At 45.0% G+C, this 27,861-nt stretch overlaps 1 protein-coding gene across 3 annotated transcripts in view; it reads right to left on the bottom strand.

Annotated features, from left to right (window-relative positions):
- The window catches only part of PAK5 (p21 (RAC1) activated kinase 5), a gene marked incomplete at its 5' end in the record, with an annotated part of 120,414 nt that overhangs the window by 35,981 nt on the left and 56,572 nt on the right, over positions 1-27,861 (bottom strand). For 2 of the 3 annotated variants that reach the window (XM_080999080.1, XM_080999079.1), the window contains one exon: positions 13,717-13,931. In XM_080999080.1, the coding sequence (XP_080855206.1) occupies positions 13,717-13,920 (204 nt within the window). Of the gene's footprint in view, positions 1-13,716; positions 13,932-19,965; positions 20,048-27,861 lie in introns of those variants that run through there. The other variant, XM_080999078.1, reaches the window with a different exon arrangement.

Below are 27,861 nucleotides of genomic sequence, written 5' to 3' on the forward strand. Positions count from 1 at the left end.
AGGTGGGTGCCATTGCCATTATAACAGAACAAGTTCATAGTGAGTTCCAGCACCTCCTTTTCTAGAAAAATAGCACTAATAATAATAATAATAATAATAATGTATTATTTGTACCCTACTGATCTGACTGGGTTGCCCCAGCCACTCTAGGCAGCTTCCAACAAATATAAAAGCATAATAAAACATCAAACAATTAAAACTTCCCTATATAAGGCTGCTTCAGATGTCTTCTAAAAGTTGTATAGTTATTTATCTCCTTGACATCTGATAGGAGGGTGTTCCACAGGGCAGGCACAACTACCGAGAAGGACCTCTGCCTGGTTCCCTGTAACTTCACTTCTCTCGATGAGAGAACCACCAGAAGGCGCTCGGAGCTGGATCTCAGTGTCTGGGCAGAATGATGGGGGTGGAGACGCTTCTTCAGGTATATAGGGCTGAGGGCATTTGGGGCTTTAAAGATCATGCCAGGAACCAGCAGTTAGGAACCCTCTGCATGAGCTTCAAAGGATGGGCCCCTCATTTGTGGAATGATCTCCACAAGGAGGCACAATTTTTATCTACATATTTGGGATGTATGACTTTTCTCTTAGCCCAGACTTTTGACTCTTAAACTTAGGGGCAAAACTGTGACCTCTTTTAATGGAGTCAGATTAGTTAATCCTGCCTTTTGATTTTCTAGCTGTGTTCTTAGGGTTTTGTGGTTGTTTTTAGTTGTGTGTTTTTTTTAAAAAAGTTACTTTGGATCACTTTGTGAGAAAAGAAATCATCATCAACAACAGGGCCTTGCCTGCCTGATGGTCATATTTGTTGGATACTTGCAAACTGCATTACACAGGGCAGATGTTTTTAAAGAAATTCAAGCCAGATTATGTTTTTGCTTTTTAAATATAAAAAACCCCAAACCCATACAAAAGGATTCATTTAGGGCACAGTTGCTAATCTTCAGTGATTTCTCCTCCAAGAGGAAACCAAAGCTTGGTATCACTTGCCTGTGGGACTTCTTAACACTCAAGGATGTGGGGAAACTCAGTAGAATTTTGGTCACAGAATGAGGGAAAGCAACATGATAACTTCCAGATATCATTGGACTCTATTCTCTACCAGCTCCAACCAATGTGGTCAATGGTCAGGGATGATGGGAACTGTAGTTCAAGAACACCTGGAGGGCCACCCCCTTCATAATAATATAACATTCCAAAATATTGTTGCATGTTCCCCATACTGCTAAGCAGTGAGAAGTCCCAGGGCAGTGCTATGTGAGAGTTCGGTTTTCACTTTGGAGGAGGAGGGGGAAGAGTTTGGATTTGATCCTACCCTAAGGAGTCTCAAAGTGGCTAACAATCTCCATTCCCTTCCCTCCCTACAACAAACACCATGTGAGGTGAGTGAGGCTGAGAGACTTCAGAGAAGTGTGACTAGCCCAAGGTCTGATCACCAGTGACATATGGAGAAGGATAACTCTTACCCCAGACTTCTGCTGTCTTGCAGGATATCTTTGGGAGAGAAAAAGGCTCAGGAGTAAACCCTACAAAGATCTGGAGTGGAGTTCCTAAGATGATTGGATGAACCCTTGAATGGCTCCTTCTGGCAACTCCTGCAGCCAAGCTGGTGCCAAACGTATCACTCTGCTTTCCATTGGATCACATCAGCATGGCCAAGAGGAGGGATCTGGTCATCTGGGCAGCCCAGGATCTCCGGACGCACTGCCCACTGGAGGCGCACTCCATTGTCTCCCCATTGCCAACAACACTAGCCAGGCATAGTTGCAGGCAAGCGGCATATATTCTCCTAGGAGGTGAGCTGAACTGGTATCTCACATCAGACCTTACCTAAGAACTTAAGAAGAGTCTGATGGATCAGACCAAAGATCCATCTAGTCCTTCACTCTGCTCTCACAGTGGCCAACCAGATGTCCACAGGAAGCCCACTGTCAGGATTCAGGGAATCCTACCCCTCCCATGGTGGCAGCAAAGAAGCAGATAAAACAAGAAGAGTTCTTACCAAGTAGTTTATTCAATATTCACTGTGAGAGACAAAGGAATGCGGTCTCTCTCTAGGTAATGGCGTTGCTCCAAGTAAAATCCCACTCCCTCCATCTCTCCTATACTACGTCACCCCTGTGCCAGCTGATCTGTGCTTTGTGTTCTACTTCAATGCACGCCTGGTCCTAGGAGAGGAGTGGTGGTCACGAATGCATTCTAGAGACACTGTCAGCTGTCTCTCCCCTGGTGCTTCTCCTTCCTGCTACTCTCCCAATATTTCCCAGCTTCTCCCCTCTGCACTATGACCTTCTGCAAACCACTGTTCTAAATCTATACTGTCCTCCTTTTCTTGGGAAGGTGCAGGAAGGGGGGGGGGTGGTTCCTACCATTCCTCCTCAGTCCAGTCCCTGACACCCACAAGCCGAGCCTGATCACAACCGCACCATCCCCCATTGTGATTCCCAGCAAAAGGCTTGTGCTTTCAACATGCATTCATAGCCCACACACCCATTTTATTGTTTATAACAATGAGTTGACCAGAGGTACAAGACGCTCTCAAAGAGTTTCAAAACAGGGGCAGGGGGCAGGACAAGAAGAGGACATTCTTCCACATGGCACCCCCGTGCATAGCGAAGATGAGAACATGCACTGCCCCACTGTTTCAGCTCCTATTTGTTATCATACCTCTATCTCTGGTGAGTGCTAAACAGCATGCATTAATGCAAACCAGAACACAGCTTGGGAGAAATCAATATCACAACGCTGAGTTATGCCACGCCTCTGTGCCATAGCGACTCTCATACATTAAAATCAATGAAAGCCAATCTCTTTGAGTTAAAGCCCACTTCTCCTTAAGAGCAGATATCCTTTGCTTTCCATTGCTTTCTGACGAGTTCCGGCATTTGTTCTGGCTGCCGGTGACAATAGCCATAATTCATGGTGTTATGTTAGTGGCCTGTTCTCTAGTGATAAGCTATAATGGATCTGTCTGCAAGAACAGCTGTCTCGCCATGTTACAAAGAGGAGATGAAAAACAGCTCCTGTTTAAAAACCACTGTATTAACGCTGACTATAATGAAGTAGATGATTAACTGCTTTGCCCTAATAGGAACTCACGTTAAGCAAATAATTCTATATTTTATGTTCATGTTGAGGATGCATTCCCTATTTTCCCTTTAAAAAAACCAGTGTATTTCTAAGTGTGCATTCAAAGGACAAGTAGCAAAATGGACAAACACTAAAATGGACAAACACATTCACACATGCAACAATTCGTGAAAGATTCCTTTGAAGAGCCCGGCCTAAACGCCCCCATGTATAAGACACCCCCTATTTGGGGGGACACCGATTCAAGAAAATGTGGGGGGGAGAGAGATGTATCCGTGTATAAGAACCCCCCCCCATTTTTGACATTGTTTTTAAGGAAAAAAACTTAGTCTTATACACAGAAAAATACGGTAATTAATGTTCTCATATTAATTCATGAATATTTGAGGGGGAAAGTGGAGCTTTATACAGAGGGAAAGGCACTTACATCCTTAAAGATTAATTAAGTATAAACAGCCATGTCTGACTTCAGAAAATAGTGAATGATAAACTCCTCAATCCACCATTAATATAAACTGACTATCACAAACGGGTGCCAGGGTAACTGGGCTGGTTTGAGTTCTGACGCTAACATTATAGTTTCTTTCTAGTAGACCATTAACTCAAACCCATATTCTGTCTGATTCTATCCAATTTTATTTCTGTTGATGGGTGGACAGGGGGATTAGGGCTGAGTGAAAATGGCCTCCCAAAATTCTCCATGCTGTCTGTAGGTGCTGAAACCGGGAGACAGTATTTTGCCAAATGTTCTCTCTGCCGGGAGATGGGAAAACACTCTCCTGAGAAATTCCTCTTAAATACTGAATGGTGGATTGGAGGATATTGGTGGATGAAGAGATCAATGGGCTAAGAGTGGAGGAACAGAAGGAGCAGGATAATCTTTGCCCATCTGGTGTCCACGGGTGGTGGTGTGGTCTAAACCACTGAGCCTCTTGGGCTTGCTGATCGGAAGGTCGGCAGTTCAAATCTCCGCGACAGAGTGAGCTCCCATTGCTCTGTCCCAGCTCCTGCCAACCTAGCAGTTCAGAAGCAAGCCATTGCAAGAAGATAAATAGGTACCATTGCAGTGGGAAGGTAAACGGTGTTTCTGTGCACTCTGGTTTCCGTCACAGTTTCCATTGCACCAGAAGCGGTTTAGTCATGCTGGCCACAGGACCCAGAAGGCTGTCTGTGGATAGACACTGGCTTCCTCGGCCTGAAAGTAAGATGAGTGCCACAACCCCATAGTCACCTTTGACTGGACATAAGTGTCCAGGCATCCTTTACTTTTACCTTTTACCCTTCCAGATGTTTTGGACTACAATTCCCAACCCCCACCAGTGCTTCCTTTAACACTATAAAAATAATATTTGACAATTGTGGCGTTTGCCTCCTGGGTGTGTGACATCATGCTGGGTCATAAGGAAAGGGTTAAATGAGTGTGAAGTGATTGGCCAGTAGGAACTCAAGGGGAGGAGTTAGGGTTAGAGTTAGAGTTGTTGAGTCAGTCAGGTGTTAGAGAAGAGAGAGGGAGGATAAGTCTGTGGGTTGGGATAGTTTGATGTGAGAGAGTGAGAGAATCTGTTAAGAGGAGTCAGATAGACAGTTGGGATAATCAGTTAGAAGTTACTAGGAAGGTATAGGCCGGTAAAGAAACTAAGATTAAGAAACTGACAAGAAAAATTATCTGAAACCATAAACTTGTTAATGCTTATAAAATAAACTTGTTTATTTGGTTTAATGTTAACAACTATCTGGACTCCGTGTGTATCTGAGAGAAACGGGTTCGTGGCAGCGGGGAAGCAATCACAGTGGTGGCACAGGGATCAATAGACCGTCAAAAGTCCGGGGACCCTGTGTGATCGCCACAACAATATTAAAGCTGTTTCTACAGTTGCACCCAAAACTGATGAATGGTGAAACTGGGGAGGCCATTTCACTCCATACCGGCCCTCCATTGAGCACAGTGGGACTTTCTTCTGAGCAAACATGAATAGGATTGCATGATAAGCCTCCCTGATCCTTGAGTTGTGCACGGCCACGTTAATGCAATTGCTGCTGCATCCACATCCCATGTAAAAGAAGTGAAGCAAATCCATCACACTAGACTAGCTGCCAATTTCAATCCCATATGCTAGCATTACATATTAATCAAGCATATAGGTTTTCCCTGGCAGAGTTGGCTCCACAAGCGGTTGAAAGACCCTTAGAATGGTGAGCAAGGCATCCTGATTCCTCTGTGTTCCTGAAAGAAATCATAGCTTTGTATCTGGGGATAATCCCTGCTGCTGTTGCAGTCATACCAACCCACACTACTGCACATTGCAGGAACTTTGACGTGCTTATTATCTTTTCATGCCAATGCAGCTGTATCGACTGCCTGATATTAACTAATAAAGATAATTTCTGTATTAGCTGCTGCAATGACTCAGAGAGTTCCTTCCCGGGCATTACAACAAGTGGTGTTCTCCTTACGGTCCAAAACTCTAATTTGTCCTGTGGCATATACATAAAAGGTAAAGGACCCCTGACAGTTAAGTCCAGTCACGAATGACTCTGGGGTTGTGGCGCTCATCTCGCTTTACTGGCCAAGGGAGTGATACTTGTCCACAGATAGTTTTTCCAGGTCATGTGACCAGCATGACTAAGCCGTTTCTGGTGAAACCAGAGCAGCGCACGGAAATGCCGTTTACCTTCCTGCCAGAGTGGTACCTATTTATCTACTTGCACTGGTGTGCTTTCGAACTGCTAGGTTGGCAGGAGCTGGGACCAAGCAATGGGAGCTCACCCCACCGCGGGGATTTGAACCGCCAACCTTCCGATCGGCAAGCCCTAGGCTCAGTGGTTTAGACCACAGTGCCACCTGCATATACATATATCCATGTTTAAGTGAACACCAGAGGAGACTAGCACAGCACTTTTTACCATGTAGGCAAGAGCAAGTTATAATAATGCACACACTGTATAAATAGTAAGTTATAAATCAGCATGGTAGCTGTATGCATTTTCCAGACAAGTGGGCTGCCTGCCTTTTCAGACCAACTTAGCATTCAAGACTAGAACCATTTAATGATTATTATATGCCGTCTGCATAATATCAGTTTCACACTACCCTGCTGGAGACACGGGGACCCACTAAGCACTATTTTACAGACCCCAACACTTGCATGTATTGCAACTTCCTGTACAGCTTTCCCCAGTTCTATTGCCAGAGATGGATAAAAAGGAATTTTAACTGCTGGAGTATGAAGCAAACACCCTGCCTCCTTCCAGTCTAATTGCTCCCTGTATTTTCAGTTGGGGAGGGGCTCCAGATGTCGTTTTTATTGTGCTTTAGTGATGATTTCTGCCTCCCCTTCCCTAGAGGGTATAAAACCCATACCCTGCCTCCCCAGCTGGAGGAGATTGCATTATCATCATCCTTGGATTTCAAGGACGTCACCCCTGAAACCATTGTCAAGCCATAATATTTTCAGTTCAGTCAGAGAGCCAATGTTTATGAAACTAGGAGGCTTTTCCTCGTAGGGGAACAAACTAAACTGAGCTGTAGCCTGTTTAAACCCTCAGTGAACTCCAGATTGCTGCTGAAGCAACATCTGAGCTCTTCTTTCATAAGCTATCAAGCCAAGCTCCACTGAGAGCTGTCCAAGGTCCTGAACTTCTGACTGGCCCAAGCTGGCTGTGATCACCACCTAGAACAGAAGAATCTGCTTCTATTCTGGTTAAAACCCTCTTCTGCTGCCTCCCTTGTTCAAGGTCCCAAATGTATCAGGAGGCAGGTGGCAGAGAAGTACTCAGTCCCCAGCAGAGCATCCTTTGCTGCCAGCAGGTCAGAGAATGACAAATCCCAGAATCTTTGCAGAGAAGATGTCTGCTTGAGGATTCTGGGACTTGTAGTACCAGCTTCCAAGTGGGAAAATTATGTCCCACTGGAGATTGGGAACAGCCTGCCTCTGCTGCCTCAAGGAATGATCTTGGGGCAGGAAGACACAGAAGGCATGACATGGGGTATGATGAGAATTCAACTGGTGTGCTCAAAAAAATCTCCTGTCCCTTATGGTGGGAACAAGGGGTCAATCACACATCCTAATAAGCATCAGATGTGTTGCCTGTTCAAATCTTGGAATTTGCATACATCAGTTGCAATCTCAGATTATGAAGTGAGAAAGCAGTCCCTTAATAAGGGTAATCACATGCAAATGACTACTTCATCACACTGGATTTATTTTAAACAAAACTCTCACCACATTTCTGTTTAAGCAGATGACGCCTTATCTGCATGCTGAAACACTTTTTGCTGCCACCTTGTGTTTGGTACTGAGAGTCCGCAATTAGCAATGAAATATAGCAGTGACTCTTATTCCTTTCTTTACAGGAGCGACAATTTAGCCAAATGCTCCAATGGTGAAATGAAATCATCTCAGACATTTTGGAAAGTTTCAAAATCTAACAAGATTAAAAAATTGAATTTCAGAAAATGGTCTTGATTTTTCATTTCATAAATGGGGGCGGGGCGGGTAAAATTTTTAAAATCCTGATTCTATAGAACTTAGTCCCAGTTATGCATGCCTAGGATCAAAGCTTTTCTGGGAATATTTTTCTAAGATTGATATGATTCCTGATCATATCAAGCCATGTTGTCCAATACTCAAAGAAGTACAAAACTAGTTTGACATGGCTAAGGTGGTTTTGGATTTGCTTCTCTCAAACAGCAGTTCCATGGCCACATGTCAAACTGCTTTTGAAACTTTCCAAAGTAGATTGTCGTATGGCAAAGGTGGAGAGGAAAGGAAAATTCCACCTGGTCTTTGAGCATTTGTCTTATCACTATAGATCTGGACCAGCCTCCTGCAACCTGGTGCCATTCAGACATTTTGGACTACATCTCCCATAATCCCTGCTGTCTGGGACTGATAGGAATTGTGGTCCAAAACATCTGGAAGGCATCAGGTTGGCAAAGGCCGATTTGGATCATTGCTTCTTCATAACAGCACCGGTAAAACATGTGGATAAGCATTCTATCACTACTGGCGTTAAAAAGGTGTTAAAAAGGTATCCCTGACTGTTAGGTCCAGTGGCGGACAACTCTGGGGTTGCGGCGCTCATCTCGCTTTACTGGCCGAGGGAGCCGACGTTTGTCCACAGACAGTTTTTCCAGGTCATGTGGCCAGCATTGACTAAGCCACTTCTGGTGAAACCAGAGCAGTGCACGGAAATGCCATTTACCTTCCCGCTGGAGCGGTACCTATTTATCTACTTGCACTTTGACATGCTTTCAAACTGCTAGGTTGGCAGGAGCAGGGACCGAACAACGGGAGCTCACCCCATCATGGGGATTCAAACCGCCGATCTTCTGATCGGCAAGCCCTAGGCTCTGTGGTTTAACCCACAGCGCCATCCGCATCCCTATTTGAGGTGTTAATACAGAGTAAATGAAATAAGATTTTGCAATGTCAGCTCCCTCGTTATTTTGTGGCTGCTTTTAAGGAATCAGTAGGGCAGTGTCATTGTAGGTTGGCATCAATACATTGGGGAAATCATCAGTCACTCAAATGGCACATTCAAGAAGGGTAGCTGGCTTAGTGTCAGGTTCCCAGGTTCCCAGCTTGACACAGTAAGTGTAGCTAATTGAAAAGGAGGATTTGTTGCAAAAACAAGCATATGGTTCTGGACGGCTCTAATGAAGGCTCCGGCACCATTACTCAAGATGACCCTTCTGAAGACTCCTTCCAGCATCTCCAGCAGATATTGAACTTTCGACCCTGACGTCTCTTGTTTTGCTTCCTATCTAACAACCCTCCCATTTGCTGACTCCTCGGACTTATTGGATCTGTTCCTACCTCTTCCAGGTCTGAGAGGGATTTGCTCATGCCTGATTGTGCTTCCGGCGAGCTTTGGCTGTGTTCCAGCCCGCTCTCAGCTACCACCTTATCATCCTGTTCATCAATGTCAGGAAGAGTCGAAGTCTGCAGCTGCCAGCCCTCTCCTGCCTGACTAACATCAAAGCCTCCCTGTTCTTGGCTGCTTTCTGCAGTTGGCTGCAAACCTTTGCTTTGAGCTGACTCATTCCTGACACCTAGTCTGCTGTTTTGTAGCAAAGCAACAGTGACAGCAACAATGACTTGTATATCTGGATAGCTCAGTTGGTTAGAGCATGGTGCCAATAATGCCAAGATTGCAGTTCGATTCCCGCATGGAACAGCTGCATATTTCTGCTATTGCAGGGGGTTGGACCAGATGATCCGCAGAGTCCCTTCCAATTCTATGATACCTTAAAATGAAGAGTGACAGCCAACTGCGTTATTTGAGTCCACTGATTTCAATGGGTCTCCTCTGAGTAAGACAATTGTTGGCTATCACCCTCATAGATTTACTGTGGCATACAGTGGTACCCCATGTTACAGAAGCTTCAGGTTACATACGCTTCAGGTTACAGACTCCGCTAACCCAGAAATAGTGCTTCAGGTTAAGAACTTTGCTTCAGGATGAGAAGAGAAATCATGCTCTGGCGGCACAGCAGCAGCAGGAGGCCCCATTAGCTAAAATGGTGCTTCAGGTTAAGAACAGTTTCAGGTTAAGAACGGACCTCCAGAACGAATTAAGTAGTTAACCCAAGGTACCACTGTATAAGCTTTTAAGGTCTGGTTGTTGCAATCTGGGAGCCTCAAAGACCATCAAATAGTTCACCTTTTCAATTTTGTGGCAACCATTTAAGATCAGTGTGTGCATGTATTGCAATATACGGTAGTCCATAATGCAAGATGGTCTATAAAAGCTTATGCCGCAATAAATCTGCTAGTATTTAAGATGCCAAAAGACAGCTGTTTTTAACTCACCTTATTTCATTGGTAGTTTTATCCATTGGCGCTAGGTGGCACATTAACACCATTTCCAGATAGCTCTGCAAGAGCAGTCTTTCTATAAGATATATACAGCATAGGGCCTTTAGGAGGGGGGTGGGAGCTTCTACCAGATTTTGTAGTGGTCCATTCAAGTCAGAAGATGTGGTTATATCCAATTGCCTGCATTGAACCCATTGCTCACACTCACACAATAGGTACTTGTGTGTTTTCAAGACAAAATACACATTCCACATTCTCATGCTATTTAAATCCTTTGGTACCCGCTGACATCATATCATATCATGGAATTCCATTGTTTTTGCCCAAATGGTTCATTTTATATTTTTAATCTCTACTTCCCAGTACACTTGTCTATTCTCTCACTGTCAGCAGTGTGAAGGGAAGTGAAAGAGCTTCATTGCAAATCCCTCACTGAAGCCCAGCATTGAACAAAATGTGCAAACCCAGCAATGGCTCTATAGTTATGCAGCTTTAAAACTTGCAAGGCCCATGATGCAGTGTGCAACTGGTTGGAGCGAGCAGAAAGAATGTCGCAACTGTGCAGCTTTCCTGTAACATTTGCACAGTCTGCTTCTTTGATAGGGTGCCATACTTTAAATGCATTCAATGCATACAGTATATTTAATAGTGCTTATTTGATTTTATGCATTTAGGATATCCACCACCATCTTGGTTTGCACCGTGCCCCACCAGCACACATGGGGGGGGGGAATATACCAGAATGAGAGTCTTTTTATGCAGACTACAAATTCCATGATGCAGTGTAACTGCAAGTATAAGCGCATATCAGAGCTAGATTTACTCTAGAAAGAAAGAAGTGGGAATCATAGGGACAGAACAACCTACAATGTATAGAAACTTATTCATGTATTCTACTACAGTGGCAAGAATGTTACTGGCCCCAAAATGGAAAGAAGCAGAAGTCCCAGCAAAGGAAGAATGGATACAAAAACTTATGGAATATGCAGAAATGGTGAAACTTACCAGAAGAATGAGAAATCGAGATAACAATTTTTTATTTTATTTTTTTACAAAAGAATGGAAATGGTTTATTGAATATATACAGATAAATTATAAACAGATAAAAACATTGGCAGGATTATTGTGATAACCTGCAGTTTTATAAGAGTATAAATTTAAAGATGACTAAATGAGCAAATTAAGTTAATTTGGATATGCAGAAGATATTAAAAATAAATTTAAGGAACCGTAGAAAGAGGGGGGAGGAAATCAAGTTTTGAAATATAAAAATGATTGTAAAATTAGTGAAATGTATAAACTTGAAAAGTACAAAACAAAAATACAAAAGAAATATGAAAAAAGAAAGAAAGTGGGTGATGGAAGAACAAATACTAAGGATATTTAGTTTGGGCCAGTGGTTTTTCTGTGGGGATTCATTTCTTGAAGCTAAGTCACATTCCTCCTCTCACTGCCACTGTTGCTGCACCGAGTTCAGCATAATGTCTGCAGCATAATGTCTTAGCAAGGTCTCTGTGGTGCCCGAACAGAAATGAATTCAAAGGAAATTGGATAAAGGACTCAGCACACAATAGCATATTGCCCACTCCTAGGTGAAGCAAATCTATTGTATATTCTGAACAATAAAGAACATAGCCACTAGATGACAGCAAAACCTCAAGATCCTACAATGCAGGTAAACTTACCTTACATGAGACCCCTTTCTCTGCTTCAAGATATTCCTTTCTTTCAATCCAAAGCTCTAATAGAATTTGACATATTTAAAGGCGGCATTAGGATACACTGTGATCTCCCTTCTTTCATAGGATCGCATTGCATGAATCTCTTGAGCCTGCAACAATGCAGCTTGAGGAAAGGGCAAGAGGGTGGTGGGAAAAACTGTGGGGGGTGGTGGTGGTCCTTTTTCCATTAAGGAATAGCGATGGCCACCATTCTGGGTGGCTTTCAGAGGATTAGGCGAATTCGCGGAAGCTAACCCTACCAATGACTACTATCTACAATGGCTGGATTCTTCCTAGTGTGAATCTAAATATGTTCCTGGAGACAGCAGACAAGGAGCAGTTAGGCCTTTGGTCTGATCCAGCTGGCTCTAATATTTTTTACATGGAAAGCTTTACACGTTTGGTCAGAAAAAAAAACCCCAAAGCAAACAACAGCAAGCAGACAGTCCTGACAACTGGAATTGCGAATATTTGCTGTTAAATTTTCTACATGGCTTCATTAAAATATATAACTGATATCCATCCATCGCTGCGTAAGAAAATGCAATCTGACTTCAAACTGAACTCTGAGGTCCTCGTGGATTTATTTAAAGAACATTGTTTTCAAGCCTCCCAGCTTACTGCTTCGTGAGTAGCTAGGATGATTGGGTGAGAAAGCAGGGGGTGGAGGAGGCAAACATTGATTTCTGCTTTATTTTAACCAAGAAACAACTTTTTGCTCAGAGACGGCTTGTTAAAAATAACTGTTAAGAATATCGATTTGAAAGGATAAACTGATACACAGCAAATAATCTACAGCAAACAGGGCACAAGGAGAAAACCTGCTTTACTCTTGCTGGAGGGGATGGTGCAAAACTGAGGATGACAACAAGGTCTATTTTATGGTCTTGTATACACATGACGTTAGCCTGGGCTTCAAGGAACATTACTCTATTTGTGTATCCTCAGCTGAACCATGTGCTCAAAAGCTGCTAAGTTCTGATCAATAGCTATGTGGACTTTGGGGGAAGTCTGCCATGTTGGTTTTGGGGTGTCTCTGGTGTTCCTGCTGAACTGAATTCTCAAACCCTAATTTGAAAATATGCTTCTGGTTGGGTTGTGAACTGGAAGCTCACACTTTTATCTCCTGTGTTGAAACTTGCCCGCTACACTTAGGAGTTTGCTTTGTTTTAGTTGGTTCCATTAAGCACCCACAGAGGTTCCACCGCTGCAAAGCAAAATTCATTTAAGATTGCAATCTTTGCATAACAAATATGTCCTATTGACATATGTCTGTGGTGGCTATTCAGGTATTTTCTCAAGACAGAACCTGCCCTTTTGTTCTGCAACAGAAATGGGCAAGCTCCCTGAAGGACACTTCACACAGTTTCCACTAATATGTATGTGTTGGGGTGCAGAGAAGAGAACTAGCACCGCTGTACATAGGGGAGGGCTATGTGGAGAGAGTCTCTTCCTTTAAATTCCTAGGAGTTTATCTCAGTGAAGACCTTACTTGGAAAATCAATACAACCAGGTGGTTAAGAAAGCCCAACACAGACTCCATCTCCTCAGAGGATTGCAAAAGAACGATGTCAATCAACATTTGATGATCTCCTTCTACCGGTCAACAATAGAAAGTGTCTTTTCATACTGCATCACGGTGTGGTATCCTGGTTTGACATCAACTGATAGGAAGTGCCTGCAGAGGGTGGTGAATACAGCACGAGATATTATGGGCCGTCCCATGAATCCGCTGGATGACATTGTGGAAGAACAGTGCCTCAGGAAAGTGAGGAAAATTCTCAGGGATGATTCACACCCTGGCCGGCACTTTCTTGATCTCTTGCCCTCAGGCAGAAGATATAGAAGCATGATTAGTTGTACCAACAGGGTAAAGAACAGCTCCTATCCGTGGGCTGTTAGGCTGCTAAATGAAAAGATAACAACAGGGCAACTAACTTTCGGGTTTGGTGGGTGTGCGTCAGTAAATGAGGGGAATTAAGACTAAGAGAGCTGAGTGGGGGTTGCTCGTGTAATCTCACTGTATACAAGTTGTACAAGTGACAATAAAGTTTTTGAATTTCAATTTCAATATAATCTGCTTACCTTCATTGGAGCAAGTTGGATTGGGGTAATGCATGAAGGATCCACCATAGGCTTCGGCCTGTTTGCTGTGTCCGCTAGCAAACTATGCCACTGTTGAGGTAGTCCGGTGAACTTCTGTTCTCTGTGATCAAATCCAGTGTGTACCCTGTGTTCAAAATTTGAAGGGCCGGAAATTTCAAGCTTTTTCTTTTTCTTTCCAAACATGGTGGAAAAACCTGCGAGGACAAAGGAGAATATTACCTTGGCGCTAAAATATTTTAAGTCATTCAGACATAATTTGCCACATTGGGTGAAATGGTTAAAAATGAGAAATTGTAAGGCTCCATGCCTATGATGGAATGTGCATGATGTCGTGAAAAAACGTCAAGCCTTTCAGATACCGCCAGGCTCTTTGTTGAGAAATCTGAAGTATGGACAGCACCATAATTTAAGGTAGCAATAATAAAATATCTGAAACAAATTGTTTTCACACCAGGAAAACAGCCAAAAAGAATGGTTTCATTGAGTTCAGAGTATATGGGCAATATTCAGTGTTAGGGATGATCAGAGAACACCCATTGAAATCAATGGTCCAGCCCATGTTTTCATGCTCGTCTTGGGTTTAATGGCATCTCCAGTTAAAGGATCTTGGATTGCAGGCTTCCTTCTGTGACCTCAGAGCAAGCTACCCCAACCTGGGGGAGATAATGACACGTTGTCATGTTTAGTGAACCCGAGGAAAGGCAGTTCCCCTTATTCTACAACCTGTTCCCATCTGTTAAATTGAAATTGTAACTAGTGGCAGCACCAGGAAAAACACACACACACACACACACACACACAGAGAGAGAGAGAGAGAGAGAGAGAGAAAGGGCAAAGTGGGTGGATGTGTTGCGTCCTTCATGTTAAGACTTTGGAACGGGAAAAAAAATCAGGATAAGTTAATGACAGCAATGGGGGTAAATGGAAGGCAAGCTCCTTGTTTGCCCCCCTCCCCAGTCCACCCTCTGACACTGCCCATGATTGTAAACACTATGATCAATATCTAAAGAAGATGCACCGAATTATATTAAACAGTGGCGGGAAGGTTGCGCTTAGGCTATGGAACTCTCTTCCTTAAGGAAGCAGATTTGATCCCCTTTCTGATGGCCTTCTGTCCATGTATGAAGACCATTCTCTTAACCCCCTTGCCTTTTTAGCTTCTGAATTCTTATCTGCCATCTTTTGTATCTGCTTTATTATATATATTAAAAAGAAATGTCATCTGCATCAGCCACCAACCATTTCATCTACAGTATATACAGAAGTATGGGTTCCTACACACAGTATGCCAAACAGAAAAAAATGCCACCAGAGAGACAGAAATTCTCAATTTAAATCATACAAACAAAGAAGCACTCATTTTCAGCCACTCGAAATTCTGCACACTTTACAGTCATCAGGTAATAATAATAATAATAATAATAATAATAATTTATTATTTATACCAAACCCATCTGGCTGGGTTTCCCCAGTCACTCTGGGCGGCTTCCAATAGAACACTAAAATACAATAACCTAGGTTGTTACAGTCTGCAAGGAGGAACGTCGCACGGAAATATTTATTTAGCTTTGATTGTTTCGGATCCTTCGGCCTCAATGGTCTCATTTACTCAGTTAGCCACCCCTTGGCTAGCTGCTTTTAAAACAGAGTTCTTGGGTATGTTAAGGGACAATTTGAATAATCCTCCAAGCATATCGGAATGAAGCTTGAGTTGACCTGCTGTGTAGCAAAGTGATAATCTGATTGCTTTCCTCCCGTGCTCTCCGATTGTGGGTCAGAGCCCTAATTGCCTGATTGGGGAAAGGGCATTGAATTAATTATGGTCGAAATTGTGAGCTAGGTCACGGTGTGCATTGAAGCAGATCACTTCAGCAAGAAGCACGCAGTGGACAAATCCAATCAACCTGCCAATCCATCCATCCAATCTTAGTATTTTCCTTTGGAATACAAGCATTAAATGACACCTAAGATACAACACACCCGCTGTTGTATTAAACAAAGCGGTGGAGAATTCCAGAGAACTTTCCTTTAAAACCTCTTTCCTTCTGCTGCACAGAAGAAAGTAATTCAGATGATCTGGAGGGGATAGGGACGCAACCTACAGGATCTTGGAGCTTTAAGCAAAAGCTGCTTGAAAAACATCCCAAGAAATTCCACATAAATATGGCGTCATAAACCCTGAAGATTTCGTTTAAAAAACCCAACAACTTTGAACAGCACATGGTACAATCCCAAGCATGTTTACTTAGGTGTGAATCCCTCTAAACTAAATCAGACTTACCCTCTGGTGAATATGCTTAGGATTGCAGCCTAAAAATGGGTTCCTGCAAAATTCCTGCCTTACAATGCAGTTCCATGCATTGTATCGAATTGGCCTCCACAGTCATTTATGGACTCATTGTTAAAACCTTATGCTTATGGAAGACAATCTTACTTGGCTACGAGTGATCACCAAAGAAGAAGGAGACCTTGGGATTAAGCACTACAAAACTCCATGGGATGATTATGAGGAAACATAGAATCATAGAGTTGGAATAGACCACAAGGGCCATCGAGTCCAACCCCCTGCCAAGCAGGAAACACCATCAGAGCACTCCTGACATATGGATTATGTCAGGATTATTCTGCTATACCTTGCAAAGTCTTCATTAGATGCTATGTGATTATTTGTTATTACACCTTGCTAATTTCCCCTTATATTTCCTAATTAATATCTCTTCTGGGTAAAACTTTGGTAGAATACAGAAAACAATAAAGCAATCCTAGTTAGCATTCAGACCCACCTGAGCACAGGCATGCTTAATAATAATAATAATAATAATAATAATAATAATAATAATAATTTATATCCCACCCATCTGGCTGGGTTTCCCCAGCCAATCTGGGAAGCTCCCAACAGAATATTAAAACACGATAAAACAGCAAACATAAAAAACTTCCCTAAACAGGGCTGCCTTCCGATGTCTTCTAAAAGTCAGATAGTTGTTTTTTTCTTTGACATCTGATGGGAGGGCATTCCACAGGGCGGGTGCCACTACCAAGAAGGCCCTCTGTCTGGTTCCCTGTAACATCACTTCTCGCAGGGAGGGAACCACCAGAAGGCCCTCGGAGCTGGACCTCAGTGTCTGAGCTGAACAATGAATGGTTTTCTACTAGCCATTACAATGGACTTCACCCTTGAGCATTGTACCGTATTTTTCGCACCATAGGACGCACCGGACAATAGGACGCACTTTGTTTTAGAGGGGGGAGAACAAGAAAAAAAAATCTCCCCCTCTCTGCCCAGCGCCCCTTCAGCGAAGTGGCAGGAGGCGCTGTGCAGAGAGGGGGAGAACTTTCCCCCTCTTGTTTTCCCGCTCTAAAACAAGGTGCCGTTTAAGGTGCGTTCAGGCGGCTACCTTGGAAGCCTGGAGAGCGAGAGGGGTCGGTGTGCACTGACCCCTCTCGCTCTCCAGGCTTCAGGTTCCTTTCGACCTGCTCTTTGGGGCTGGCGGGGGGAAGCCCACCACCAGCCCCAAAGAGCAGGTCAGGGAGCAGCGGAAAGGCGCAGCGGAGAGGCTCCTGCCATAGCCGTGCGTCACCTCTCCAGCCGGGAGAGGGTCGCGGGGCTATGGCTTCTTTAGCCCCGCGCGCGCTCTCCCGGCTGGAGAGGTGATGCACGGCTATGGCAGGAGCCTCAATAGCCGCGCGTCACCTCTCCAGCCGGGAGAGGGTCGCGGGGGGCTGCTTTAGCCCCGCGCGCGCTCTCCCGGCTGGAGAGGTGACGGGTGGCTATGGCAAGAGCCTCAATAGCCGCCCGTCACCTCTCCAGCCGGGAGAGGGTCGCGGGGGGCTGCTTTAGCCCTGCGCGCGCTCTCCCGGCTGGAGAGGTGACGGGCGGCTATGGCAAGAGCCTCAATAGCCGTGCATCACCTCTCCAGCCGGGATAGGGTCGCATAGCCGCGCGTCACCTCTCCAGCCGGGAGAGGGTCGTGGGGTGCTTCTTTAGCCCCGCGCGCGCTCTCCCGGCTGGAGAGGTGACGCGCGGCTATAGAGGCTCCTGCCATAGCCGCCCGTCACCTCTCCAGCCGGGAGAGGGTCGCGGGGCTATGGCGTCTTCGCTTCTTCGGATGCACACACATTTTCCCTTCATTTTTGAAGGGAAAAAAGTGCGTCCTATAGAGCGAAAAATACGGTAGTTCACTGAGCGATTGGCTCATGCAGTGTATTGGAATGGAGCTCTGCTCACCCTGATTTGTTCCACGTCATTCAGTAGGCCAAAGCTGACTCAGGTGTATGCGAAAGCAGCTTAAGCAACTCAGCAGTGTGATCAGTCATTTTCTATCTAGGAGATAAACTGTTCTGAAGATTGTATCTAACCAACAGTGTCGCTCAGCTGAAAGTGACTGAAAGTCAGTGGAATGGAGAGGGAAGCAATTTTGGGGGATTCACCCTCCACCTACAGTCCCTGCCCCCCCAGTCTGCCCTGAAGGGTCCCACAAGCCTTCCAAGTTCTGTTGATGGAATTCATACCATCAGCTGACTGACACCATACAACCCTGAAAAAGTAGAGCCAGGTAAAAACCAATGGTACCAGTTCTGTTAATGCATTGCAATTTGTCTTTGGCTCACAGCAATAATAAAGGGGAAAGAACCCAAATCTAAACTGAATTTCGCCTTCCAGCACTCTATAAACCTGTCACTGCTTAATTAACTGTAATAGGTGATATTATTTCTGTACAATATTGTAAATTGCACTGTATTTCACAAGTAATATGGTGCACACCCATAACTTAATACTATTACATCCGAAACAGACTGATTTACTTGCCAGTTTAAATAAGTCTGTTGTATTTTACAGCAAGGTCGTGCATGCTGGGATAACAGCAGGAAGAAATCTTTAAAAGTGAAAGGGGATAGTACATAGCTGCAGGGTTATATGTCAATGTGTTCGCACAGGTAAAACATGACTTAAATATAGACCTTTCAGTTTCAAGGCTTAAACATTTTTCAGTATGTTCTTTACTTCTGAAAACACACCCACACTAACCACTTTGTTCACTGTTTGACTTGAGATTCTGATATAAGGGGAAATTTCCTATGCATGCCACATGGTGTTGGTAGAGTAGGGGAGCGGGTGGCGCTGTGGTCTAAACCACTGAGCCTCTTGGACTTGCTGATCAGAAGGTCAGCGGTTCGAATCTGCATAATGGAGTGAGTTCCTGTTGCTCTGTCCCAGGTCCTGCCAACCTAGCATTTCGAAAGCACGCCAGTACCAGTAGATAAATAGGTACCACTGTGACAGGAAGGTAAACAGCATTTCTGTACGCTCTGGTTTCCATCATGGTGTCCCATTGTGCCAGAAGCGGTTTAGTCATGCTGGCCACATGACCCAGAAAGCTGTGGACAAACACCGGCTCCCTCAGCCTGAAAGCGAGATGAGCGGTGCAACCCCATAGTCGCCTTTGACTGGACTTAACTGTCCAGGGGTCCTTTACATTTTACCTTTTTTAGGGGTGGGAGAATCTGTCAATTTTGGGTTATCACTTCCCCCATCTTAAGTTCAGCTCTCCATACTACCACATCAGTTTGTGATGATGATGATTTTAAAAGACCTCAGCAAAACTAATCTGCATTTTAGCGAACATCTCTCCTAATACACATTTTGTATGTACTGCAGCCTAATAAACACCTTATTGCTAAGCAGTTTCCTGAGGTAAAATGCATTTTTGCATGTAGTGTTCACTAGTGTGCATGCATTTTAATGCAGATTTTACCCCAGTAGGTGCTTTCAACTTGGCTGGAGAACTGCGTCACAAAATTCAGAAAACTGCATATTTCTACAAATTGCTAGCTAGGGGTGGTGGGAGTTGTAGTACAAAAACAGCTAGAGGCCCAAGTTTGGAAAACCCTGCCTTAGCACAAAGACAAATGCCTCCTTTGGTTTAGATGCATACAGCACCTCAAATATGTGATGGTTTTGGTGAGGACCAGAAAGGACAATCCATCTCTTTCCACGTTCATGTGCATACATGAAGACCCTCTGCAAATGGCTACAGTGCATCCTGTTTTGAGTTCGGTCGATGTTCCCAGCTATGCTCCAAATGTCTTCTGAGTTGGCCATTCCCTCCCCACAGCCACTACCGTTATTGAAATCTATGAACTAATACAGCAAGAAGAAAACATTGAAACGGTTCCAAGCCATCTGGGCTTTGCCATTGTCAATGTTTCTTCCAAAGCACACAATACCTTGTTTATTGTCGAAAATGCCTTCACTGGTCACACCACAGCACAGCAGGGTTTCTCGGGATGGTTGGCCCATGAGAAACATCTAATAGAGATGCACAATGAAATAAATAAAACTAAATAAAATAAAACACACACACACACACCATCAAAGACAATGTGGGCTTGTACAGAAATAGTAAACGCTGGCAAAGGGTAACTAGAGAAACACTGTTGTCATTTGAGGAACAATGTTCCACCGCCTCCCGCACAATGAAAGCCACTTTTGTATTTCCTATTTTCATGCATCAGCTGACATTACAGAGCCTCTAAAACAGCACTCGCTGGGAAAAAGTGAGCCCTGTATTAGCGTCCTGGCTGACAGCCAGTGAAGGGTCAGGTGCTGCTCACAACAGTGCTCTGGTTTCCAATTCCCTACATGCTGTGTGCCTCTTGGCTCTCTTATTCTCCCAGTAGTCATTTGTCCCACTACGTGACACAAATCTACACCAGTGATGCAACTGACTAGCCAAGGCAGGAGGGAAAGCATGCTAATGGTATCCAGTAAACATGCAACCACCACTCTGGGGGAATCACACCAGCAGTCGCAGAGGAAGGGGCTTCGGTACCTGGGGCGGTGGGGGCATGGCATGCCACACGCGGGGGTGTGGCACATCGCACGTGCAAGAGTCCCAAGGGGTAGGCGCCTGCCCCTGCAAGAGGTCGTCCCAATTGGGTAGGTGCCTGGCCATGTGAGCATCATTCCAATGGGGCAGCGCCCACTCACCCGAGTGTCCCAAGGGAGAGGTGGCCGCTCACGGCAATGTCGCTTCCCCCCCAGGATGGTACCTGTGCCCCCTTCCTCCGCCCCTGCACACCAGGAGAAAGTAGGCCTTGTTCTCACTCATGTGTCCAACCCATAACTGTGCTTGGACCACTTCAGACTGTAGGCGGGGACTTCGGTCATCTCCAGACTTCCAATGTTTTTCTGGAGGGCTTCAAGTTGGGACTTACAGGCAGAGGGCCTTCTTGGTAGTGGCACCTGCCCTGTGGAACGCCCTCCCATCAGATGTCAAGGAAATAAACAACTATCAGAATTTTAGAAGACATTTGAAGGCAGCCCTGTTTAGGGCTGTTTATGTTTGATGTTTTATTGTGTTTTATTAATTGATGTTTTATTAATTAATTGATATTAATTGATGTTTTATTATTGATGTTTTATTAATGTTTGATGTTTTATTGTGTTTTTAATATTCTGTTGGGAGCTGCCCAGAGTGGCTGGGGAAACCCAGCCAGATGGGTGGGGTATAAGTAATATATTATTATTATTAGGCAGAGGGAAGGGAGGTCAACAATAGGCTGAAGCAGAGCCAATGACAGGCAGACCCAACCAATTCTAGCTCTTCCCCCATTCTTCTCCTCACTGAGTTCAGTCATAGTAGCTCTGAGACCAAGGAGGAGGACGCTGACATTCAATGCCACCTTCTGGGCCAGATGGAATATGAAGGCAGGCAGGGGGGTGAGGGCAAACTGAGGTCGGTGGGGCATTGCATTTGCCTTAATGGACTTGCCTATATGGCTATAAAAGTTGTTTAGAACAAATAAAGTGGATTACAATCAGGGCCATCTTTAGCAGATGTGGCGCTGGGGTGCAAATATCAGCCCAGGGCCCCCAAATTACCATGGATAGTGTGTGTGTGGGGGGGGGTGAATCTGTGCACTGCCAGCCATCAGAGGGCACAACTCTTCCCCATGCCGCTGTGGGAGAGCGATCCCCACAGAGGCTTGGGAAGGAAGCTGCACGCACACCAGCCATATAGTTGGCAGGGCACAGCTTCCATCCTAAGCCTCTGCAAGGATCGCTCTTCTCCCGCGGAGGCTTGGGAGGCTAGCTGCATGCCCTCCAGCCATATGGTTGGTGGGGCGCAGCTGGCGGGTGTGCAGGGAAAGGGGAGGCCACCGGCAAAGCGGCGCAACTCCCCCACTCACTGGGGTGCCCGTGAGAGGCTGGCGCCCTGGCGCGACGCATCACTAAGCCCTATGGGAAAGACGGCTCTGATTACAATGCTCTGCTGCCGCCACATAAGTAAATCAGGATGAATTCAAGATGAATGCTAGTTGCAGATCAGAATGAATGCTCAGGAAAGACCAGAACCCTCCGTGTAAGCTTTGTAATAATAATAATAATAATAATAATAATAATATTTATACCCTGCCCGTCTGGCTGGGTTTCCCTAGCTACTCTGGGCGGCTTCCAGCAAAATATTAAAATACAATAATTCATTAAATATTAAAAGTTTCCCCAAATAGGGCTGCCTCCAGATGTCTTCTAAAAGTCAGATAGTTGTTTATTTCTTTGACATCTGGCAGGAGGACATTCCACAAGGCGGGCGCTGTGGGTTAAACCATAGAGCCTAGGACTTGCCGATCAGAAGGTTGGCGGTTCGAATCCCCACGATGGGGTGAGATCCTGATGCTCGATCCCTGCCCCTGCCAACCTAGCAGTTCAAAAGCACGTCAAAGCGCAAGTAGATAAATAGGTTCCGTTCTGGCGGGAAGGTAAACGGCATTTCTGTGCGCTGCTCTGGTTCGCCAGAAGCGGCTTAGTCATACTGGCCACATGACCCGGAAGCTGTATGCCAGCTCCCTCGGCCAATAAAGCGAGATGAGCACCGCAACCCCAGAGTCGGCCACGACTAGACCTAATAATGGTCAGGGGTAAAGGTAAAGGTACCCCTGCCCGTACGGGCCAGTCTTGACAGACTCTAGGGTTGTGCACTCATCTCACTCTATAGGCCAGGAGCCAGCGCTGTCCGCAGACACTTCCGGGTCACGTGGACAGTGTGACAAGCTGCATCTGGCGAGCCAGCGCAGCACACGGAACGCCGTTTACCTTCCCGCTGGTAAGTGGTCCGTATTTATCTACATGCACCCGGGGGTGCTTTCGAACTGCTAGGTTGGCAGGCGCTGGGACCGAACGACGGGAGTGCACCCCGCCGCGGGGATTCGAACCACTGACCATGCAATCGGCAAATCCTAGGCGCTGAGGTTTTACCCACAGCGCCACCCGCATCCCTAATGGTCAGGGGTACCTTTACCTTTACCCCGCCCATCTGGCTGGGTTTCCCCAGCCACTCTGGGCGGCTTCCAGCAAAATATTAAAATACAATAATTCATCAAATATTAAAAGTTTCCCTAAAGAGGGCTGCCTTCAGATGTCTTCAAACATCAGATAGTTGTTTATTTCCTTGACATCTGGTGGGAGGGCGTTCCACAGGGCAGGTGCCACTACCGAGAAAGCCCTCTGTCTGATTCCCTGTAACTTCGCTTCTCGCAGTGAGGGAACCTCCAGAAGGCCCTCGGTGCTGGACCTCAGTGTCTGCAAAAGCAAATCAGGAGATGCTCAATAAACTGGAGGAGCATTACTGAATTCTCTTCCGTATAGTTTTCAACAACACCACACACAGAGAAAAAACTAGAATGTCAGGACAAAGGTTAGACTAGAAACGCCCCCCTCCTGCTCCTGATATCTCATTTTCTATGTGCAGAGAAGCTTTTGCATTAAAGAACATTCAATCAGCTGAGCCCCCACCTGCACCCCCGGCAGCTGTAGTTTGCTAAGAGTCTGGGAATATTAGGATATTCCTACAGTTCCCAGAGTTCCCTGGGAAGAGGGACTGATCATTAAGCCAGTTTAATTCTGTGGTGTGAGTGTGCCCACAGTCTCTGGTCCAAAGCAGACTCACAAAATAGCGAGCATCTCTTTTTGAAAAGGCTATACCCAGAACAAAGTCTCTACACAGTGTTGTGTCCAGCATAACAAAATACAGTTGCTGAGCCAGTTAAGTAAATTACCATTTTCCTCTGGTCTGTATTAGAAGAGGAAATGTTGTCAATGATACTGACGTGTCAAGGACAGAGATGGTGGTGATTTATCAGGGGAGAAAGATGGGTGAGAGGAGTAATGAATACATGTTTGCAGTTGCCTAAGGGAAAAAGCTGAACCAAAAGTCTGAAATTTATTTCTACATTAATGAAATGTATTAGCATTAATTGAGCCTTTCTCTAATTGGAACGAAGATCTTATAGTTGCAGCAGAAGCGTGAAATCAATTTGCCCCGCATTCAAGCTGTTAAAAAAATAATAATCTTGAAAATTTACTCAGACTGCATCTTCTCTATTAATGATGCCCAGCTGATGAAAATTGGCAGAGCGCCACTGAAATCACTGGTTTTATATCTGCAGAGGACCCTGATGCTATGTGTTCTGGATAATTTACAAAATTGCAGCCGAAAGGATCGCACAACGCTGTTCGGTTTCAATGGTCCTCTAACGCCAAGCCAAGATGTTCATCTTGCAAAATGTCCAGTTTGCTCAGCTGCATCTCTCCTAGAGTGCCAATTGTAATTAAGCACCATTTCTTAACTATCCAAGAAATGAATGCTGCCCGTAATGAAAGCAAATTATAGAGTGATGCTAACAAAGAATATGTGGATCAAGGGGCAGAAGAAGTATAAAAATCATCTGGATCTGGCATCATCCTATGTACACAACAGTCTCCATAATCCTGATTGCAGTATACTATGAGAAACGCAGTTGATGCCGCCTGCAACATATCAAGGATTCAAGTCACATCGAAGTGAGACAAAATACCATGTTTTTTTCATAGAAACACAGTGAGCAGAGCAAATTCCCATTTCTTTGGCCAGTGGGACTTTCCACAAAGCAGCACAGAATGTTTTGAAGCATACAGCAAGGTTCATGGAGGCATCTCTCAATCAGGTCTTTCCAGAAGTCATAGGGCAAATCTGTACTATACATCTAAAGCACATGCAAAGAATCCTAGGAAGTGTAGTTTTTCCTCAGGCAAGATTTCTAACAACCTCAACAAGCTACAGTTTCCCAGGATTTGCGGGGAGAAGCCATCTGCTTTACACGTGCTTCAAATCTATGGTGTGAACCTGCCCATATTGATGCAGCCAATTCAACGTTTTGTGCTACATGGTGCACAGCTTGAACAATGCAGTTGGATTAGTCTTCTAGGATGGCCCGTGCTGCTGTGTGTGCCACTGCCAATCCCACTTCTGCAACACACACACACACACACTTGTGTATGGAGCAAAATTAGAAAACTGTCACACTGGTGCTTCCAGACTGTCTCTATTTTTGGGTGCGATTACCACCCAAAAGTACCACTGTATTACGGAAATGCACTGGGAAGTGTGGTGCAACTTGTATCTTGCACGACTCATCCAATCTTCCTGCATACAAATTAGAACACATGCTCCTTAAATAGCCAGTGGTCATCTAACCATTCTGCAAAGCAACTCAGTATGATAGCTCAACAAACAGGTTGTTTGGAAGTGCCTGTTATCTCTTCTGCAAACGAACTGCCTTGCAAAGTTAGTTGCTTTGCTAAACATAGTTTGCATGTTTTCCCAGAACAGCATCTCTTTTGCATTTTTTAAAAACAAAACAAAACAGTTGCAGCTTTGTCTTGTGTAAAATTATCACAGTGAGCGATTCTAGTAATATAAGTCTCCCAGGAATCCTTTAAGTTAAAGGTATAAAAAGGGGGGGGGGAGGACCCCTGGACGGTTAAGTCCAGTTAAAGGCAACTATGGGGTTGAAGCACTCATCTCCCTTTCAGGCCGTGGGAGCTGGCGTTTGTCCACAGACAGCTTTCCAGGTCATGTGGCCAGCAGGACTAAACCGCTTCTGGCGCAATGGGATACCATGACGGAAGCCAGAGCACAAGAAAATGCCGTTTACTTCCCCCCCCCCACAGTGGTACCTATTTATCTACTTGCACTGGCATGCTTTCGAATTGCTAGGTTGACAGGAGCTGGGACAGAGCAACGGGAGCTCACCCTGTTGTGCGGATTTGAACCACCAACCTTCTGATCAGCAAGGCCAAGAGTTTCAGTCATTTAGACCACAGTACCACCCGCGTCCCTAATCCTTTAAGAGCGTATGTTTAACCTGGAGGAGAGGAGATATGATAGTCATATTCAAATATCTAATGGATTGTCACATGGAAGTTGGAGGAAGCTTGTTTTTTCTCCTGCTCCAGAGGACAGGACCCAAACCAATGCGTTCAGGTTTCAAGAAGAAGAAGAAGAAGAAGAAGAAGAAGAAGAAGAAGAAGAAGAAGAAGAGTTTGGATTTGATATCCCGCTTTATCACTACCCGAAGGAGTCTCAAAGTGGCTCACATTCTCTTTTCCCTTCCTCCCCCACAACAAACACTCTGTGAGGTGAGTGGGGCTGAGAGACTTCAGAGAAGTGTAACTAGCCCAAGGTCACCCAGCAGCTGCATGTGGAGGAGCAGAGATGCGAACCCGGTTCCCCAGATTACGAGACTATCGCTCTTAACCACTACACCACACTGGCTCTCTCAAGAAAGGGGATTCCAACTAATCATCCGGAAGACCTTTCTGACAGTAAGAGCTGTTTGGCAGTAGAATGGACTCCCCTGGGAGGTTGTGGACTCTCCTTCCTTGGAGGCTTTTAAGTAGAGGTTGGACGGCCGTCTGTCAGGGATGCGTCAGCTGAGATTTGAGCATTGCAGGAGGTTAATTGAACTAGATGACAGCAGGGTCCCTTGCAACACTCCAATTCTATGATACACTTGCAACAGGGAAAGTTACCTGTGTTGCAGGAATTTATGTATAGGTTGGGGAGGTGTTGCGCCTCCAGCAGATATCATGCACATGCAGCCCACTACCAAAATCAGCACAATCACTTTTGTGACTTTTGTGATTTGTCCCCACAAAACACTTCATCGCAGTTTCTTCCTATCTGTTCAAAGGGCCTCTGCTGCACAATACCAAATGTAATAATTCACTGATAAATATATATACAGTCATACCTCGGGATAAATGTACTTCGAGTTAAGTATTTTTGGGTTGCGCCCCGTGGCGACCCGGAAGTAACAGAGCGTGTAACTTCTGGATTTCGCTGCGCGTGCACGTACAGACGGTCAAAGTGACATCACGCGCATGTGCAGAAGCAGCAAAACGTGACCAGCGCACGTGCAAACCCATGGACGTGGGTTGCGTTCACTTCAGGATGTGAATGGGGCTCCGGAACGGATCCTGTTCACATCCCGAGGTACCACTGTATATATATCTATGTACTGGCTCACTGGGAAAGCTTCAGAAATTTATATAGACATGTGAGCTCAGCTACTCAGCAGCCCCTCTGCTTGAGTGGTAATTCCTGGCATCCTGATACCTGAGCGCCAGACAGGTAGCCATTCCAGAAATAACAAACTCAGATGAAGACAAAGGGGTGTGATTAACTTGGCTTGGAAACAGGGAAATGTAAATATCTGTTACACTTGATGGGTGTTTGGTGGAAGGCAAGGGGAACCATGGGGCAGGGTCCAGGATGCTCAGATTACTGTCACCAGACCTCCCCTTTCATGATGTATTAGTGATGTAGTTGGGGGGGTGTAACATGGGGATTAGCAGCTAATAAAAGTTTGGGTTCTCTTTTGCTCAGGGCTTCCATCTTGTTTCACCTTGAGGCAGGTAGGAGTCCTGTCGCAACAGTCTTCAATAAAGACCAAGCCTACTGGTTGCTGTTTTGCTCTGGTATTCCTGGCTGGTGTCCTTGTTTTTTGTCCAAGGGAGCCCTCAGATTTCTCCGTTAACACGTGTAAGCCTTTAAGGAATTATTCTAGACTACAGTCTTAAAGAGGACAAAGAAAGCAGCTGGCCACAACCTCTACTTTTTACTATCTGAGAAGCCTTACTTGTTAAGCAGGAGGAAAGCTTGATGTCCCCTGCTCAAGCAAAAAATAAAATAAAAAATGCAAGACCAGCTCTCACTTGCCTTAACGTAGCAAGCACACCAGATCCTTGAATACTGCTGAATCTGAGAAATTAATTAATCTACAGACAAGACATCAAATGCA

The sequence above is a fragment of the Podarcis pityusensis genome, assembly GCF_964106645.2.
Source record: "Podarcis pityusensis genome assembly, chromosome: 3".
In the NCBI taxonomy this organism is placed as follows: domain Eukaryota; kingdom Metazoa; phylum Chordata; class Lepidosauria; order Squamata; family Lacertidae; genus Podarcis; species Podarcis pityusensis.